This window comes from Sus scrofa, chromosome 2, assembly GCF_000003025.6.
Source record: "Sus scrofa isolate TJ Tabasco breed Duroc chromosome 2, Sscrofa11.1, whole genome shotgun sequence".
Taxonomy (NCBI): Eukaryota; Metazoa; Chordata; class Mammalia; order Artiodactyla; family Suidae; genus Sus; species Sus scrofa.
The window spans coordinates 69,608,044-69,625,127 of record NC_010444.4 but is presented as its reverse complement, the minus strand read 5'-3'; the positions used below and the strand labels follow the sequence as shown (position 1 = coordinate 69,625,127).

Sequence of the window (17,084 nt, the reverse complement as noted above, 5' to 3'; positions counted from 1 at the left end):
AAAAAAAATTATAAACTTTTTATCAAAGGACAGTATCAAAAAAATGAAGAGGAGTTCCCTGGTGGCCTAGCAGATTAAGGACCTGGTGTTCTCACTGCTGTAGCTTGGGTTGCTGCTGTGGCACAGGTTCCATCCCTGGCCTTGGAACTTCTACATGCTATGGGCTCAGCCAAACTAATTTTTTTAAGTGAAAAGACAACCTACAGAATAGGAGAAAATATTTACAAATCCTACACCTGATAAGGATCTATTGTCGAAAAGATATAAAACACTCTTAACATAACCCAATTCAAACAAAAGGCAAGACTTGAGCTGTTTCCCCTAAGACATACAAATGGCTAGCAAGTGAAAAGGTCCTCACCTTTTAATCATTAGTCATTAGGGACAGGTAACTCAAAACCACAATTAGATACCAGTGCACACCCAGCAGGATGGCTATAATTTAAAACAGAAAAAGAGGAAATAACAAGTGTTAGCGAGAAATTGAAACCCTCATACCCTGACTGGTGGGAACCTAAAATGGTACAGCCTCTGTGGAAAACAGTTCAGCGGTTCTTCAAAAAGTTAAACGCAGAATTACCATTTGACTCAGCAATCCCACTCCTTGGTATATACCCAAAAGGATTGAAAGCAGGTATTCAAATGAATACTTGTATGCAAATACTCAGTGTTGCCATTCACAACAGCCAAAAAGTAGAAACAACTCAGATGTCCATCGACTGATGACTGTATAGATGAAATGCGGTCATCCATATAATGGAATATTATTCAGCCATAAAAAGAAATGAAGTCCTGACACCTGCTACCATGGGGATGAGCCGCAGAAACATTATGCTGAGTGAAAGAACCCAGACACAAAAGGTGACAGGTTTATGATCCCATTTATATGGAATATCTAGAATCAGTAAATCCAGAGAGAGAAAGCAAATAGGTAGTTGCCAGGGGCTGAAGAGGGGAGAATGAGGAACGGTGACTTAATGGATACAAAGTTTCCTTTTCAGATGATGAAAATGTTTTGGAAATAAAGGTGCTGATAACCTGATACTGTGAGTGTACTAAATGCCACTGAATTGTTTTATGTTATGTGAATTTTTTTTTTTTTTTTTTTTTTGTATTTTGTCTTTTTTAGGGCTGCACCCATGGCATATGGAGGCTTTCAGGCTAGGGGTCAAATTGGAGCTATAGCTGCTGGCCACAGCAACATGGGAGCCAAGATTTGTCTGTGACCTACACCACAGTTCACGGCAACGCTGGATCCTCAACCCACTGAGTGAGGCCAGGGATCGAACCCACGTCCTCATGGATGCCAGTAAGGTTCATTAACCACCGCGCCACAATGAGAACTCCTGAATTTTTATCTCCACACAAAAAGAAAAACATTCCCAATGGGTGAATCTGGACATGAAGGGCCTGTGGGTGTGGGCTGGGTCCCTTGCTCTCCCCTTGTTTAGTCTGAGCCCTAAGCCTGGACCACAGCCTGGAGGAGGGTTTTTGCCAGATGACCTCACAACTCAGGAGCCAGATGTCACCTCCTGGGGATCAGGGGAAGCAGGACACAGGCATCCTTCTGACAGGAAGGACTGGCAGGTCAGCCCCAGGCTCACAGCTATGCAGCACCGCCAAGGGGCCCAATGCCTTGACGTGGTACCCATGCCCACTCCTGAGGCAGGAAATAAAAGTCGATCTGTCAGCTGCTCCTGCGTGGTGGTGAGCAGACCAGGGAGGGCCTGTTTACAAAGCAGCCTGGCAACCTGACCAGTTGCCCTAGGCACCCCCTGCAACCTGGCGCCAAGCAGGCAACCACAAGGACCTGGGGCCAAGCACAGCTTGGCTGCATCCAGAGGCTTGGGCCAGGGAAGCCAGGGCTAAGGGCAACCTGGGCTGTCCCATCACGGGACAATCAAAGCCCAAGGAGCTAGCTTTTTTTTTTTTTTTTTTTAGGGCCACACCCACGGCCTATGGAAGTTCCCAAGCTAGGGATGAATCAGAGCTACAGCTGCCAACCTACACCACAGCGACAGCAATGCTGGATCCTTAACCCACAGAGTGAGGCCGGGGACTGAACCTGCATCCTCATGGATACTAGTTGGGTTCATTACCGCTGAGCCACAACGGGAACTCCTGGAGCCAGCATTTTTTATATGTCACAGCTATACACCCACAGCCCAGTCCCTATAACACACAGGAGAGCTCGGTAAATATCTGAAAAACAAACAAAAGCTGGACCAGGCTCCTACCTCTCTGAAAAGCCTCAGGAAAAGTCCAAGCTCTGGGAATGGCAGTTGAGGAGCTGCATTCATCAGCCCTTCCCTCCCCAGGGCCACACTCAGAGTCCCAGTCCCCCAGTGAGCAGGCAGTGCACCTCCACACACAGACACACACACACACACAGGCCTTCCCCTCTCCCCTCCTTTCACATGGAGAGGCCCTCAGGGAATGGACAGAGATGGTGGTGCTGGCCTATCCCTGCCAGTAGACACCATTCATGGAGCTCAGGCTCACCTGTGACCAGGCAGAGCACAGCCTGCCTCCTGGTTCCCCAGGAAAGGGGTCTGGAGCCCACAGGGCCTGGACCCAGCAGTGGCACAGCCCCATCTATCAGGAAACCTCCTGGCAGACTGGAAGGCTGGCACCATTCCCCCTCCCCGCCTTTATTTAGCTCTTCAGTGGGTGCACCAGTAAAGAGGCAGAACCCATCTCTGTCCTGCCTCCAGAAACCAACCCAGAAAGTACCACCCTTGTCACATCGGCTGGCGTACTCAGGGGCTGCCTGCATGCAGCCCAGAGAGATAGGGGACAGGGAGCGGGAGATGGGCTAGCAGGCTGCCCTGACAATCTAACTGGGGATGACCACAAAGGGGGCTGCGGGCCTGGGGACTATGCTGGGTTTCAGCCCACCCAGGTCAGGCAGAGCTGTGTTTCCCTCCCCGATAGCAATGGATGGGTAGGCCTGCCGCCTGGGCCGGCTGCTTGTCAGAGGCTCACTGCAGACGGGCTCTGAACAGGGGAGCGCGAGGCAAAGGCCCTTGGCACATGGAGTGTTAGCCATGCCCTGGCCACCACAAACATGTCCGCCCTGTTCCTGGGCCCAGCCTGATGCCCTGGGCTGGCCTCCCACCTCCCACATGGCAAAGTCAGTACTGCCCAGGCTCTGGGGCCAGGGGACCATGGGCCAGATGGCCAGGAACAACTACCTACAAGGGGAATGCAGCAATTGGGGTGCACGGGGGTGGAGGAGGGTATGAAAACCACCCCATCCATCTTGCTCCCTCGGAGCAAGGCCCCCAAGTATCCATGTCACAAATACTAAGTTTCGGCCCACACGCACATCCTGCTGAGACCCAGAAGGGGCTGGGCTGTCAGACTGCGAGTTACAACTGCTGAGGTGCCAGGTTCTGTTCCTGTGTTTTCCATGGACCCCTCAAAGCACCCTTATAACCCCACTGGCTCAGAGAGGTTATGTAGCTCACTGAAGGTCACACAGCAAATGGCCCAGCCTGCTGGCTCCAGGATCTGTGTTCCGGCACAGAGTGTGTATACCCCTTCTCCATGCCTCCTAGAACAAGCAGCAGCCAACTTTATCTGTGAAAGACCAGGCAGTAAATATTTTCAGCTTTTCAGGCCTGTGATTCACCGCCACACACCATACGTTAAGGGGCATGGCTTTGTGCCAATAAAACCTTATTATAAGCCTGGCAATGGCATGAATGGACTCACGGTCCCAGCCTCAACCTTTGGGATCTGACGCTTCCTCCAGGCAGATGGTGTCAAAACTGGGCTAAAATGCAGGACACCCAGCTGATGCTTAAGAAATGCTTTGTGTGTGGGAACACCGCCCCCCCCCCAACACTTGGTAATCAGAAATGTGCAGTGTGGTATTGAGAGCAGGGGACACACTCAGGAGCAGGGGCCCAGCAGGGAGAATGGGGATGTTGGGACAGCCTGGCTGCGGCCTGGGGAGGTTGCAGACTTCCAGGCCTGACAGGCAATTTGTAGGAAGGATGAGGAGTGAGAGAGGCCCCACTGGGCCTGTGGCTCAGAGTCTAGCTGCACCCATAGCCAGGGGCTGCAGCCAGAGGGACCATGTGCTGTGGGGAGAAGGCCAGGGCTAGAGAAGGAGCTGCCAGGCAGGCAGGAGAGGGAGGCTGGGAAGCCAGCTGCCTGCTCCCGGCCCAGCACAGAACCATCCTTGCTGGCTCCCTGCACAGCACTGTGGGATCCAGGGCAACAGAATCTGGGGGGACACCGAGGCATGGGGCTCCCTGGTCCCAGGCTTGAAGGAAATGCCCTGTTCCCCACCCTCACTCCTGGGCCTAAACAAGGGCCCGGCACCCAGGGGCGCCTTGAAAGAGCTGCAGCCTCAAGTGGTCTCTCCTCTGCCTGCACCCGTCCATGGTCCCCCAGAGCCTTCTGGAACAAGTCCACATTCCTTATGGGGTTCACAAGCTTCCACTAATGTGCATGGCCTCGACTCCGCCCCTCCATCATCCCACGCTGACCTAAGCTCTAGAGCACAGACAAAAGGACTTCTCTCCAGCCTCCTGTGGCTCCTCAGACCCTCCCTAGCACCTTTCCTTTCTTCCCCTGCCTCCCTGTCAACTGGTCCAGGTGGAGGAGGGCCAGGAAGCTTCTCCAGCACTTCCTGGACAAGCCCTGGTGGCAGGTTGGCTCCTTGTTTAATGTCTGCCTTGCACAGACCCAGGGCTCTGCACGCGGCTGGCTCGGCGCCTGGTGATGCTGATATGCACGGCACCCCCAGGGCCAGGGGTCAGAGAAGCTGGGCCCCTTCCCCTCGTGCAGGTCCAGGTGCCCAGGGTATGCCTGCACTGGGGAAGGTCACTTAACCACTGGAGGACGCTGGGCATTGGGCAGCCCCAGGTAAGTACTGTCCTCTTTCCCTTTCCCCTTTGCTCTGGAACGAGGGGGCCCTTTAGTTCTTCAGGCTGGACAGACCTATGTCAGAGGGACCCCAGAAGAACAGGGATAAATGCTTAGGGACAAATTCTCTCCTCCCTAGAACCTTCCATTCTCGTGTAAGATGAGGGAAACTATGGAGGGCAAGACGGAAAAGCAGCCACCAGCTCAGAGGGGAAAACAAAACAAAAACCAAAACCCAACACAAAAAAGGGCCACGTTTCAAGTCTTTGCCTCTCTAACAGGAAAACTACTACAGCCACAAATGAGGAATAATTAAAGCTATTTATCTTGGCAGACTTGGGGGTGGGGGAGAACGCTTGTCCCAATGTGAGGTCTTTTATTCAACAGCCTCCTACGGCCAAATAAAACACAGGCTGTTCACCTTCCAGAGGAAAATATTCCACAGGAGAGGAGAGTTAGGTGAAGAGGAGGACGCGGCATGAAGAAATCCAGCTGCTCTCCTCAGCCCGCAGCTCAAGCCACACCAAGCGCAGGGGACGAGAGCACAGCAGTGAACAGGCCGGCCAGGCCCAGACATCCTGCACCCCAGGCACCACGGGGAGGCAGATGGCACCAGTGAGAAGGCAGAGCAAGGGAGCTAAGATGTGATGTCCAGTACAACAGGGACTATGGGCTGCCTAGGGGAGGCAGTGACATCTAAGCCAAGCCAGGCCCCAGGGGATACAGGGTTTGCCTTCCTTGAGGGGCCTCCTGTCTCTCAGAAGCACCAGGCCCCAGCCCTGGTGGCAGTGACCATGTTCCCCAACTGTGGGCTTCGAAAACTTCCCTCTGTCCCTGGTGGTGTGGAACCCTGGTGTCTAGGACAGGGAAGACCACCCTGGGCTCCTTCAGAAGGAAGGCCAGGAGGGCAGTGGTTAAAACGATGGCATCAAAGAAGACCTGGGGGGGAGTCCCCTCTGTGATACAATGGGATAGGTAGTGTCTCAGGAGCACTGGGATACAGGTTCGGTCTCCAACCCAGCACGGTGGGTTAAGGATCCAGCATTGCCGCAGCAGTGGAGGTCACAACAGAGGCTCCGATCTGATCCCTGGCCCAGAAACTCCATATGCCATGGGATGGCCAAAAAATAAAAATAAAAATAAAAGCACAAGAGCTCCTGTCGTGGCTCAACAGTAATGAGCCCAACTAGCATCCATGAGAATGTAGGTTCATTCCCTGGCTTTGATCAGTGGGCTAAGGATCCAGCGTTGCCATGAGCTGTGGTGTAGGGTCACAATTTGGCTTGGATCTGGTGTTGCTGTGGCTGTGGTGTAGGCCGGCAGCTGCAGCTCCAATTCAGCCCCTAGCCTGGAACTTCGATGTGCTGCAGGTGCAGCCCTAAAAAGCAAAAAATAAAAATTTCTTTTTAAAAATGGAAAAAAAAAGCAAGACCTGAGGTCAGGGCCAAACGTGCAGCTCTCCAGATGTGACAGTGGGCCTCGGTTTTCTCATCTGTCAAATGGTGATCATGGCATAGCCCGTGGGGTAAGAGGTACACAGCCCACATGGAGGGCCTGAGGGATGTCCCCACTACTTGCCTTCGCCCCCACCCTCAGGTGTTCCATCTGTGAAATGGAGATAAAGGAGGATACAAGCCCCCTACTGTAAGGGCCCCCTGAGATCATGCAGGTAGTAGTAAGTGTACTAAGTACTTAATCATCAGACAGCCATTGTCATGGTCTTGGAAGAGAATCCCGTCCTGGGAATTCTAACTGGGCCTGGCCTCCCTCTCTGGCCAGCCACCTAAGCTGGCTCCTCCAGTGCTGTCCTCGGAGATGCTCCAGGCAGCTGCTGCCACCCGGCCCAGCCCCAGGGTATTTGAGGACCATGAGGTCACCCTGGGATCCTCTGGCCTGGCCCTGGTCTGGGTGAATCCCAGCCCCTCCCCCAAGCACCCAGAAGCCCCAGGGTCCCCTGGGGCAGCCCTTGTCTGGACATCTCTTCCCAGGGCACCCTGTCAAAGATTTCTGAGAGGCCTTATCCCACAGGCCTTCCTCTCAATGTCTGCAAAGATTCACCTAGATACAGGGCTGCTCGAAGCAGCAGAAAACCCAAGATCCACCGAATGAGTGAAGGAAGGTACAGCCAATGAAAAGACATAGATTCCAGTCCGCAGACACTGCCATGTTAAGATGACCAAGCCGGAGTTCTCGTCATGGCGCAGTGGTTAACGAATCCGAATAGGAACCATGAGGTTGCGGGTTCGATCCCTGCCCTTGCTCAGTGGGCTAATGATCCGGCGTTGCCGTGAGCTGTGGTGTAGGTTGCAGACACGGCTCGGATCCTGGGTTGCTGTGGCTCTGGCGTAGGCTGGCAGCTACAGTTCCGATTAGACCCCTAGCCTGGGAACCTCCATATGCCGTGGGAGCGGCCCAAGAAATGGCAACAACAGCAACAACAACAACAACAGACAAAAAGACAAAAAAGACAAAAAAAAAAAAAAAAAAAAAAGACCAAGCCACACTACTAGGGACAGTGTAAAATACACACATCACAGGTGTAAAAATGAGAAGTGGGGGGCAGGCACACTGTATGCCTGGGGCTTGTTTGGAAAGAAACCCCACAAAATGACTTCAGAGGCTGCCTCTGAAAGGGAGGTGTACTTTTCAATAGGCACCCCCCACCTGCCATTGTTTAAACCCACAGAACCTCCAGAACAGAGGGTTCCTGGGGAGATTTACACATGCAAGCCAGTGTGTGCCTGAAAACACACGCAGGAAAGTCACACTAGAAGACGACCAGGACAGATCGGGAGGGAGGAAGAGATGGACTTTTCATGTTACACCCTCCTGAGCCGTTTGAATTTCTACCCTGTTCCTGAAAGATAAGTAGACAAAAGGTAATCATGACGGTGCCAAGGGGAGGCCTGGCATCCACACAAGTTGTCAGGGTCCTCTCTGAAGTGAGCAGGTCTGCCTAGGTGCCTCTCCCAGATCCTGCTGTCAGGAGAGGGTAGTAGGAATAGGTCCTGAGCCCCCCACCCCCACCCCTGCAGCCTCAGGTCCCCATGACCCATGTGTCCTACTAGGGCTGGAAGATGAAGGACACCGGCCTCTCAGCTGGTGACTGTCTCTCCCATTGCAGGCCTGCACCCAACCCACCCCCCTTCTTAGGTGGGTGTGATGGAGGAGAGGCAGCAGGCAGGCCAGGCCAGGGTGCCCAGGGCCCCTAGAGACTTGGCTTTCTTCAAGTCCATGGCAGTTCCTCTCCCCCTGCTAGGGAGGCTACACGGCCAGTGCAGATTCCAGACCTCCGGCTTCGAAGTCACTTAGACCCCGCTTTGAATCTGGGGTCTGCTACCCGGACCCCCATCCCAGCAAGCCTCAAAAAATAAAAAATAATGCATCATCCAGTACTGACCTAAAAATGAACATATCCCGCGCCCAACCCAAGACCCACAAGCACATAGCAGGTGCTTTGAGCACAAAACATCCGTCTTGGGGGCCCCATACTCCCAAGGCGCTCCAGGCAGTGGCAATGATTGGCGAGAAGAGATCCCAGAGAGAATTCTGAACACAAGGCCGTGCTGGACTGAGAACAGGGATCTGGCCACTGGACCAGCCCAAGTAGGTACACAGACCAGGCTTGGTGCAAGCCTCTGAGACACAGCTGAGGCCAAGGCACTAGCTCCATACCGTGCTTAGGAAGGTATTTACTAGGTTTCACAGGTTCCAGGTTGGGTCATTAAGCCATGTCAAAATGGTCCCCTGAGTTGGCTGAACACATTACCTCCCTGGGAGAAGACAAGAGAAGCCCTTTGTTCTAAAGGCAATATTTACTGGGGGTGGGTGGTGGAAGCTCTCGGTTTGTCGTATTATTGTTGCCGCAACACAGCATCTGTCCACAGGGACCACAAAAACTATCTCTAACCCCTCATCTGAATGGCACATTATCCTTCATGCCTTTGAAAATATTCCACAGTAACAACAGTAGCCACCTCTGCTGGTCCCCTCCTTGTCACCCCCATCCCCCAGGGCTGACGGAGGCTGGAGAAGAGGCCCCATGTTAGAGACCCCCCAAGCCTCCTAAGTTAGCACTGGCCTCAGAGGGTCTGGCTTCAGGATGGGGCATTAGCAGGGACTCCTCTCAAAGGGCTGGTCCATGGGGGGGGTCATCTCTGCCTTCAGGGGTTGGAGACTTCGGGTCCTGCAGGCCTGGTCAGGAGGGGCCCGAGGATAAGTCTAATTATGGGGTGTGCACAGAGGGGAAACCCCAAGAGAAGAAGGCCCAGACAAAGAAAGGGCTTGGCTTTTCTGAAAAGAATACTAGGGACTCCAACTGGGCAGGAGCCATTACATGCAAATATCTCCCCCATCCATGCTAATCAGCCCACAGCCCGGGGCTTTGTGAGCTACAAAGGAAACAGCAGATGTGCGCTGGGTTCCATGGCCCCTAAAAGCAGGGGGCTTAGCAGATAATTATTGGGGGGGTTGTGGGAGGGGCAGCAAAACCAGCTCTATGCACTGGGCTGCCAGCCTCCTCCACTCGGCCTTTCCTCTGGGGCTGTGACTTTGAAACTGCTGCTGTGTGTGGTACCAGGCAAGTACCTAATGCAGTGCTCCCAAACCACTTAACTCGTTTTCAAGAGGGGGAACCGAGGCACAAAGAACCGACATGCTCGGTGTGGACTCAAGAAAGAGAGCAGAAGTCCAGCCCAGCCTCTGGCAGAAGAGTCAGGGCTGGGAGGCTGTGGGGACCACGCTCGGGGCCCTGGGAAGGATGTGGGCTCTGAACCCAGAATTAGCCAGGCCTGGCTGGTTGACCATGGCTGGCAGGGGTCACTGATGGTGTCCACCACCACCAGTGACAGCAGGAGCTGGGCCGGCAAGTGCTCTGTGAAGACTGAAGCAGCAAGGGAGGTCTCAAGGAACAGCAGAAGGACCCCAGGTTGTGCAGGGGTCCCACCCTCAGAGTGGTGGGTCCGCTCCAAACTCTGGCTCTGAGGAGAGAACACTCAGCGAAGGAAGCTGAGCCAGTGAGCATCTGGGGAAGGCGAATTGTTCCTCCTCTGGGCAGCTCAGAGGCCCTAACGCTCAGCCCAGGGTGGCTCCAGGGAGGCCAAATCGGAAGAGGCCAGAGGACGGGGCAGAAGCAGCCTTGGTGGAGGAGGGATGGACGAAACAAGCGGGGGGGCCGGGGGCTGAGGCCCACCTGCAGTCCCTGCAGAGGGCCCATCTTGGAAGAAAAGTTTGACCACTGCCCCCCCACCCCCACCAACGCCCCAGGTGAAACAGGATGACCTGGGGGCTACACTGCTGCCGGAAGGGCTCCACCAGGCCCCTGGGGCTCTGAGAGCCCTGCCTCTGGGCTCCAAGAACAGAATGTTTGAATTAGGGGGGCCCCTTCCCGCTGGGCCCATGGCTGCCTCACCAGATGTGACTCCAGATGTGGCCCAGGCGAGAGGGAACAGGGTCTGTCTGACACCACAGAGGAATCAGCACCAAGGCAGGAATGAGGAAAGACTGGCTTTGGGCTCCAGAAGAATCCACCAGGGCCACTGTCCCAACACAGGACACAGACCAGAAGGGCCAGGTGCTACATCTTTGCAGCATCAACTCCCCAGGGGAGGCAGCAGGGCGGAGTGGAGGCGTCAGGGCCAAACCTTGGTTGGCATCCCACTGCTGCCCACTACCAAGTGCCTCAGTTTCCTTGCCTATAAAGTGGGGTGGGGGCAAGAGAGAGCTGTGGCGATGGTGGCTCCCCCTGGGGTGAGTCAGTGAAAGTAAAGTGCTGGGCACAGCGCCTACCTGCCACATGTTGGTGGTCAGCAAACGTTACCCATGGCAGGGCTGGAAGCGCTGATAAGCAGGGTGCGGGGATGCAGGGGAGTCAAGGTGAGGCATCCCATCAGCGTCTCATCCAACACTAGGGACGCCAACCTCTGATCACAGAGAGGGCTCAGACAGAGCCAGGCTCTGCAGAGGGCCTCCAGAACACACAGAAGAAGTCTGGAAGCCCCAGCCTGCCTTTTGCCTTCCCCTCCAGCTCAGGGAAGAATGTGGCAACTTCTCTGGAATGTCCCTCTCGGGTCTGCAAGAGGCCTCCCAATCTGCCTTTGATTACTTATTCACGCGCCCCCTGCGGGGGGGGGGGGAGATCATCAGCGCATCCCTTTTTCATTAGAGCCCACTGATCTGCCAGGGTCCTTGCAGCCCACCCCGCCAGAATCTCACCAGTTCCTGTGTTGTCAGGCAGGTTTCTACACACAAAAACCATTACATGAGTAACACATCCAGGAAAAAAAAAAAAAGAACCCCAGCCACGGGAACACAATTAGCGGGGGAGCAAATCCGCCAAACAATCTTAAAGAAAACAGCCCAGATCCGCTGTACCAAAGCTGTGGGTGATGAATTGCCTGAAAGAGACAGACAAAAAAAGAGGGAATAAAAGGGGTTCTCCCTTCACTAGGCAAGGAATGGGGGTGGGGAGGAGACGAGCACTCCCCGCCCCCAACCAGTCTGGACCTGTTTTCAAGAATGCCCTGCCTGGTGTCAGGGGACAGACCCACCTGACCAAAGAAAAACCACCCAGAGGCTGAGGGACAAGCTCTAGGTCTGGCTTTGGGGGGGCAGTTATGCGGGTATATACAGTGTAAAATACACCTAAGGCCCAGACATCTGTGTGTATGGATCAGAAAACAAAGTAAGTGATCTAAAGAATAAGCCACCACAACAGACACATGAGAGCCACGGAGTAGCCATATCCAACTCCTGCAGGCCCTGGTGAAGTCTGGCCTCAATTCCCTTCATGTGACTGGTTTTCAGGGAACAAAAGGGGTGGGTATGGGAGAAGTTGGGGACTCAGGATCCCCCCCACCACAGGCATAACTCCCTAGTAAAGGACCTGGGATTCTAAAGTCAGAGCTGTGCAGCCTAACGAGCATCAGGGCAGGTGGCCTGGCTTCTCTGGGCTGATGTAAAGGATGCCAACAGCCCCACCCTGCACTCTTCCTGGGACGCTGAATCCTGAAGATTCCCAAGTGAGAAAACAGGAGGGGGAGTTCCCATCGTGGCACAGTGGTTAAGGAATCCGACTAGGAATCATGAGGTTGCGCGTTCGATCCCTGCCCTTGCTCAGTGGGTTAACGATCCGGCATTGCCCTGAGCTGTGGTGTAGGTCGCAGACGCAGCTCGGATCCCACATTGCTGTGGCTCTGGCGTAGGCTGGCAGCTACAGCTCTGATTAGACCCCTAGCCTGGGAACCTCCCACATGCCAAGGGAGTGGCCCAAGAAATGGCAGAAAAAAAAAAAAGAAAGAAAGAAAGAAAAAGAAAACAGGAGGTCGAATGCACAAAATAAGTCATTTGGGACCAAGAGGGGCAGGATCTCCAAGGCCACTTCTTTGTGCCCCCTCCTGTCACCAGAAGGGCGACCAGAGTGAGCTCCTGTCTAACATTCAGAAATGGATTGTCCGAGGAGACACACATGTACTGACAAAGCAAAAGACTTTGGAAAAAGGGGTACTCACGTGGAGGGCAGCAGGGTAAGGGAACCCAGGAGAACTGCTCCGCCTAAAGGGGGCATTTTGGTCATGGTTCCCTAGCCCTCCGGCTCTCCCTGTACCTGTCTGGGGCTTTCATGCTCACCCCCACCTGGAACACATCTCTTTCAGACCACACAGCAGCTTCAGGAGACCAATACCTTATACCATGTTTTTTACCTGCTGTGTGGTAGGGCTAAGACCAAACCCCAAAACCACTCTCTAGATCTCTTGTGGCTCAGCAGGTTAAGGATCTAGTGCTGTCACTACTGCTGAGGGGGTAACTTCTGCATGCCTCAGGTGCAGCCAAAAGAAACAGAAAAAGAAAAAAAACTGCTCTCCTCTAAGAGGAAACTAGGGAGAACTAGGGTCACTTGGCCGAGGTCACAAGGTCAAGTCAAGATAAGGCTCCACAGCCTGTGCTAATCATGACCTCCAGCTGCTTCTGACCCAGAGAGGGCTGCAGCAGACCAGGAGGGGGAAGGGAGAACATTCCAGCCCAGGAATGCAAAGCAGGCCTGTCCCTCAGCCTGGCCAAGAGCAGGACTGACCCAGAGACACAGCAGACCCCAGATGACCCCAAGTAGGCTAGCACCCCAGCTAAGCCCCCTGTCTCTGAGCTCCCCCTTCCCACCTCAACTCTCTCCACCTGGTGGCCTCCTGCCCCATTCTCTTCAGGCTGGCTCCTGGGCCACTTTCACCTAGAGTGGGGAGATAGGGCTCCTGGTCTGTCTCTCTCTGCTCCCCAAGAGGAAGGGGGTGGGGATCACATCTGACCTTGTGCAGGGCTGTGCCTACAGTCCAGGCACATGTACCCACCGGCCACCAGCCAAGCCCCTCAGTGAAACCTCCCCACCAGCAAGGAAGCTGAGATTCATGAGGCTGAGTCATTCACTTAGGATCACACTGCTAGGAAAAGACGAGGGACAGAACTGGGCTTGAGCCCAGACACAAACACAGGTGCCACTTCCCTCCGCAACACTCAAAATAAAGGCCAAGCCCCTTGCTGGGGACCACCCCTCCCCCTACTGCTCTGCTCCAGCCACTCCAGTCACTGGCTGCCCTTGGCCATGCAGGTTCACAGGCTCACTCCCTAGCAGGTCTTCCTGCCTGCTGAGCAGCAGACACTATTTTAAGCTTCTATTAGCTCACAACTCACAACAAATCTCCAAGGCAGATGCTACCAAGATACCCATTTTACAGCTGAGGGAACTGAGGCACAGAGCTATCATGGCGATGGTGAGGCACAGACTCACCTCCTCTTCTGGCAGCTTTAATGCCCAATACTGGGCAGGGACCAGCCCGGACCAACCCTCACCACCCTCCTCAACACCCCTCCCCTGCAGTATTCTTAAGCCTCAGCTCATTTTACCTTCTTCAGGGCACTGACTACTACAGAGTCTACGTGACTGCTGACTTAAGTGTCTGTCACACACACGCACACCCCCCGCCCAAGACACACAAGTGTGGGCCCATGTGCTTATCCCCAGATCCTAAAACAGTACCTGGCATGTGGCAGATGCTCAGTAAATTTTTGCTGTTTAAAGTTAGGCAAATGGTAACCATGATAAAAAGACAGCAAGTTCACTCTGAATACATGTTTCTGGTTGGAAGAAGGAAAGGTTGGATCTCCACATTTTCAAAGAACTCCTCCTGGGTGAGGTAGCTCCTCCTCCATCTCTCCCACTCAGACTCTGCCACCTGGCCCTCCCCAGGCCTGTCACCTGCCTGGGACCCCACCCCACCCTCGAAGAGGCTACCCCTCCTACTCAGAAATCTAGTGACCTCCCCTTGGCTCTCACGCCATTCAAAGCCACTCCTGGAGTGGACACACACAGAGACACACCAGCCCCCCACCCCACCATGACCACCCCCATCCCAAACAAGCCAGGGGCATCCACTTTACTCCCCAATCGCTGCTGTCCTCCAGCAGCTGTCAGCCTTTTCTAGTGTCCCAGACCCCTCTGAGGGGGATCAAAAGCAAGGGAGCCTCCCCCTAGAAAAATGCACAGAGAACCAACAACAGTACCTCGGTCACAGCTTACAGAAAGCAACAGCATTTACACGTGTTCCCTCCAGAGAGGTGCTACTGTCACCCCTTTCCCACAACCAAGGAGCCTTCTCTGAGGTCTCAGCCTCTGGTCCCTCTGCCCTATTTGAACTACACATGATTTCAAGGGCTCATCCCATGAGCCTCCCCAGGGGGCCGTCCAAGAACTTCAGGTTCAGAGCCTTAGCTCTGAGCTGCCTGAAGCCCCTCCCAGCCATCCTCCTCAGGAACAGCCAAGTCAGTCTCAGGTCTGGGCCTCCATGCCTCCCTGTCTCCCAATGTCCTGGCAAACTCACCGCCTCCCCAGCTGCCTTCCCAGGCTCTCTGAGAAAGGAACCACGCCAGCCACCAAGGGGTCCCAAGCCTCCCCCATTCTGCAAGATCTGACCTGGTCTCAGAAGACACCTCAGAATCGCCGATGACCTAACGCCATCCTCCTGCTGAAGGGCCCTGCCCGCCTGCCTCACCCAGCCCCCTATACCTAATGCCTGCGCTTGCTTGCCAGGTGCTGCTCATGGCGTGGACCACGTTTCACCCGTGATCTCATGTGGGTACCATGCCAGGCCCTCAGTCCCTGCCTGAAACACGTGGGGCCTGGTGTGTTTCGGATTACAAACTCTTCAGATTTGAAAAAAGGGTTAACAAGGCACAGACCACGTGGATTATCCCTCGCAGAGAATGGGTAACATCAGTAACCAAGCCCCGTTCCAAAACGTGTGAACAGTCAATCTAAACTGCATGTGCACAACTATAGTTCAATAAATATAAATAAATAAAGTACCTTTTAAGGAGGAAAAAAGTAAAATAAAATAAAATAAATTAAAAAAAATAAACTGGATGTGCAGAGATGAGAAAGAACCCCATGTGGCAGCTCAGGCAGGAGTTTGCCCATTTGGGTCAGGTTGGATCTTGCTGTCAAATGAGGTTTTCAGAACTTTTGGATTTCCAAATTGCCAGCGAGGGTCTTGGGCTTACACAGGTGCAGGGAAGTAAGGAAAGGGAGGGGCTCAGGAGGTGGGCAGTGGGCGTGGTCTGGGAGCTTGGATTGGCATAACAGCCCCCAGCTGCTTGGGGCTCCAATTCAGCCCCTCAGGAGGAGGTGCAGAGGCCAAAGAAGGGCGTGGACTAAGAGTAAGAGACATTTTCCCACGCCTGATGGAAACGCGGGTTCAGAGAAATGCCTCTCTACTTTAAGAAACAAACCACTGCCAGTGAGAGAGCAAATGGTTACTGGCGTGAGGCCTGTGCTGGGTGGGCGGGCAGAGAGCAGGAAGGGGATGCTGGGCATTGGAGGTTCATGCTCCTTTTGAAGACTGCACTGCCATCCAACTTAGCCTCGGGTGTGTAGGCCCAGGGCTGCAGCCTTCCACATTTTTCAGAAGTACAAGGCCAGATTTTTTTTCTTTTTTGGGGGGGCTGTGCCTGTGACATATGTAAATTCCCAGGCCAGGGACAGAACTGCACCTGGGCCACAGCAGTGACAATGCCTTAACCCTTATGGAGCTTTAACCTGCTGAGCCACTAGGGAACTCCAAAAGCCAGATTTTGATGTGAAATCCTGATTTTAAAAATACTACTAGTCTCCTTTTATTTTAACCACATAGTAGAGCATACTTTTTAGGCAGATCACTCACCACCCCTGGTAATGGCCTCTGCCACCTTGTCCCTGCTGCCCTGGGCAGACTTTTGTTCCATAACATGATTCCCAGCCTCTGACATGCTTCAGGGGCAGGCTAAGGTGAAACTATTTGGTTACATTTCTGTTACATTCTCTAGTCTGCATTTCTAAGTTCCATTCTTATCATGTTAGGGCCCCCATCCGTGAAAAATGGCAGGCCACTCCTGACCACACAGAGGTTTGAAAAGGCCCCCATCACTTGGGAAATTCTATTACCCGCCCTTTAGTTTCTCCATTCCTCTGTGGGACCCCTTTGCTCCATGCTAGGCTGCTGTCCCCAACCTCCTACTTGAGCCTTTCCATAAACCAGGAATATCCTTCCCAACACTCTGGTGGTTACATCCACATCCTACCTACTGTCTCCCAGTGTCTGTTCTCCCTTTCTCCCACAGAAAAAGAAACCCTCAAGTTAGCTGAGCACAGGGCCACTCGGACTAAAGACTACATTTCCCAGGCTCCCTTGCAGCTAGCAAATGGCCATGTGACTGCACCATTCTAGCCAATGGGATGAAAGCAGAAGCACCCAGGGCACCTTCTGGGAACCTCCCCTGGCAGACACCTGGCAATGCCCTTGGCACCCTTTGTCTCTTCCTTAATCCTGCTGTCTGGAAACCAGAGTGTAAGAGCTGGACTCCAGACGCCATGATGATCCATGATGACAAGAGCTGATCCTGGGAAGGCAGGAGTGGGCTTAGCTGGAAGGACCTGATCCAGGGACTTCCTGAAGCAGAGCTTCCACACCAGCCCAGGTCTGCCAACCTCCAAGACTTTAGGACGAGAGCACAAGAAATAAAATGCCATCCTGTTTAAACCACTGCCACTCTGGGTCTCTGTTACGCCTGTATAAATAGAATCTTGACCACTGTTTTTCACTAAACCACTCCGCAGTGAGACAGAGGGTCCAACAGCCATGAACTCCAAAGTCAGCTCTGCTGCCTGCCAGCCGCTTTATTTGGTC

General features: G+C 53.8%; 1 protein-coding gene across 4 annotated transcripts in view; it reads right to left on the bottom strand.

Annotated features, from left to right (window-relative positions):
* CARM1 (coactivator associated arginine methyltransferase 1) overlaps window positions 1-17,084 on the bottom strand; it is a 42,742-nt gene that overhangs the window by 19,735 nt on the left and 5,923 nt on the right. The window contains exon 1 of one of the 4 annotated variants that reach the window (XM_021083824.1): window positions 14,428-14,757. The exons of the other annotated variants lie outside the window; for them this stretch is intronic. Within the exon in view, the coding sequence (XP_020939483.1) occupies window positions 14,428-14,458 (31 nt within the window). The 5' untranslated portion in view covers window positions 14,459-14,757. Of the gene's footprint in view, window positions 1-14,427; window positions 14,758-17,084 lie in introns of those variants that run through there. 4 annotated transcript variants of the gene reach the window in all.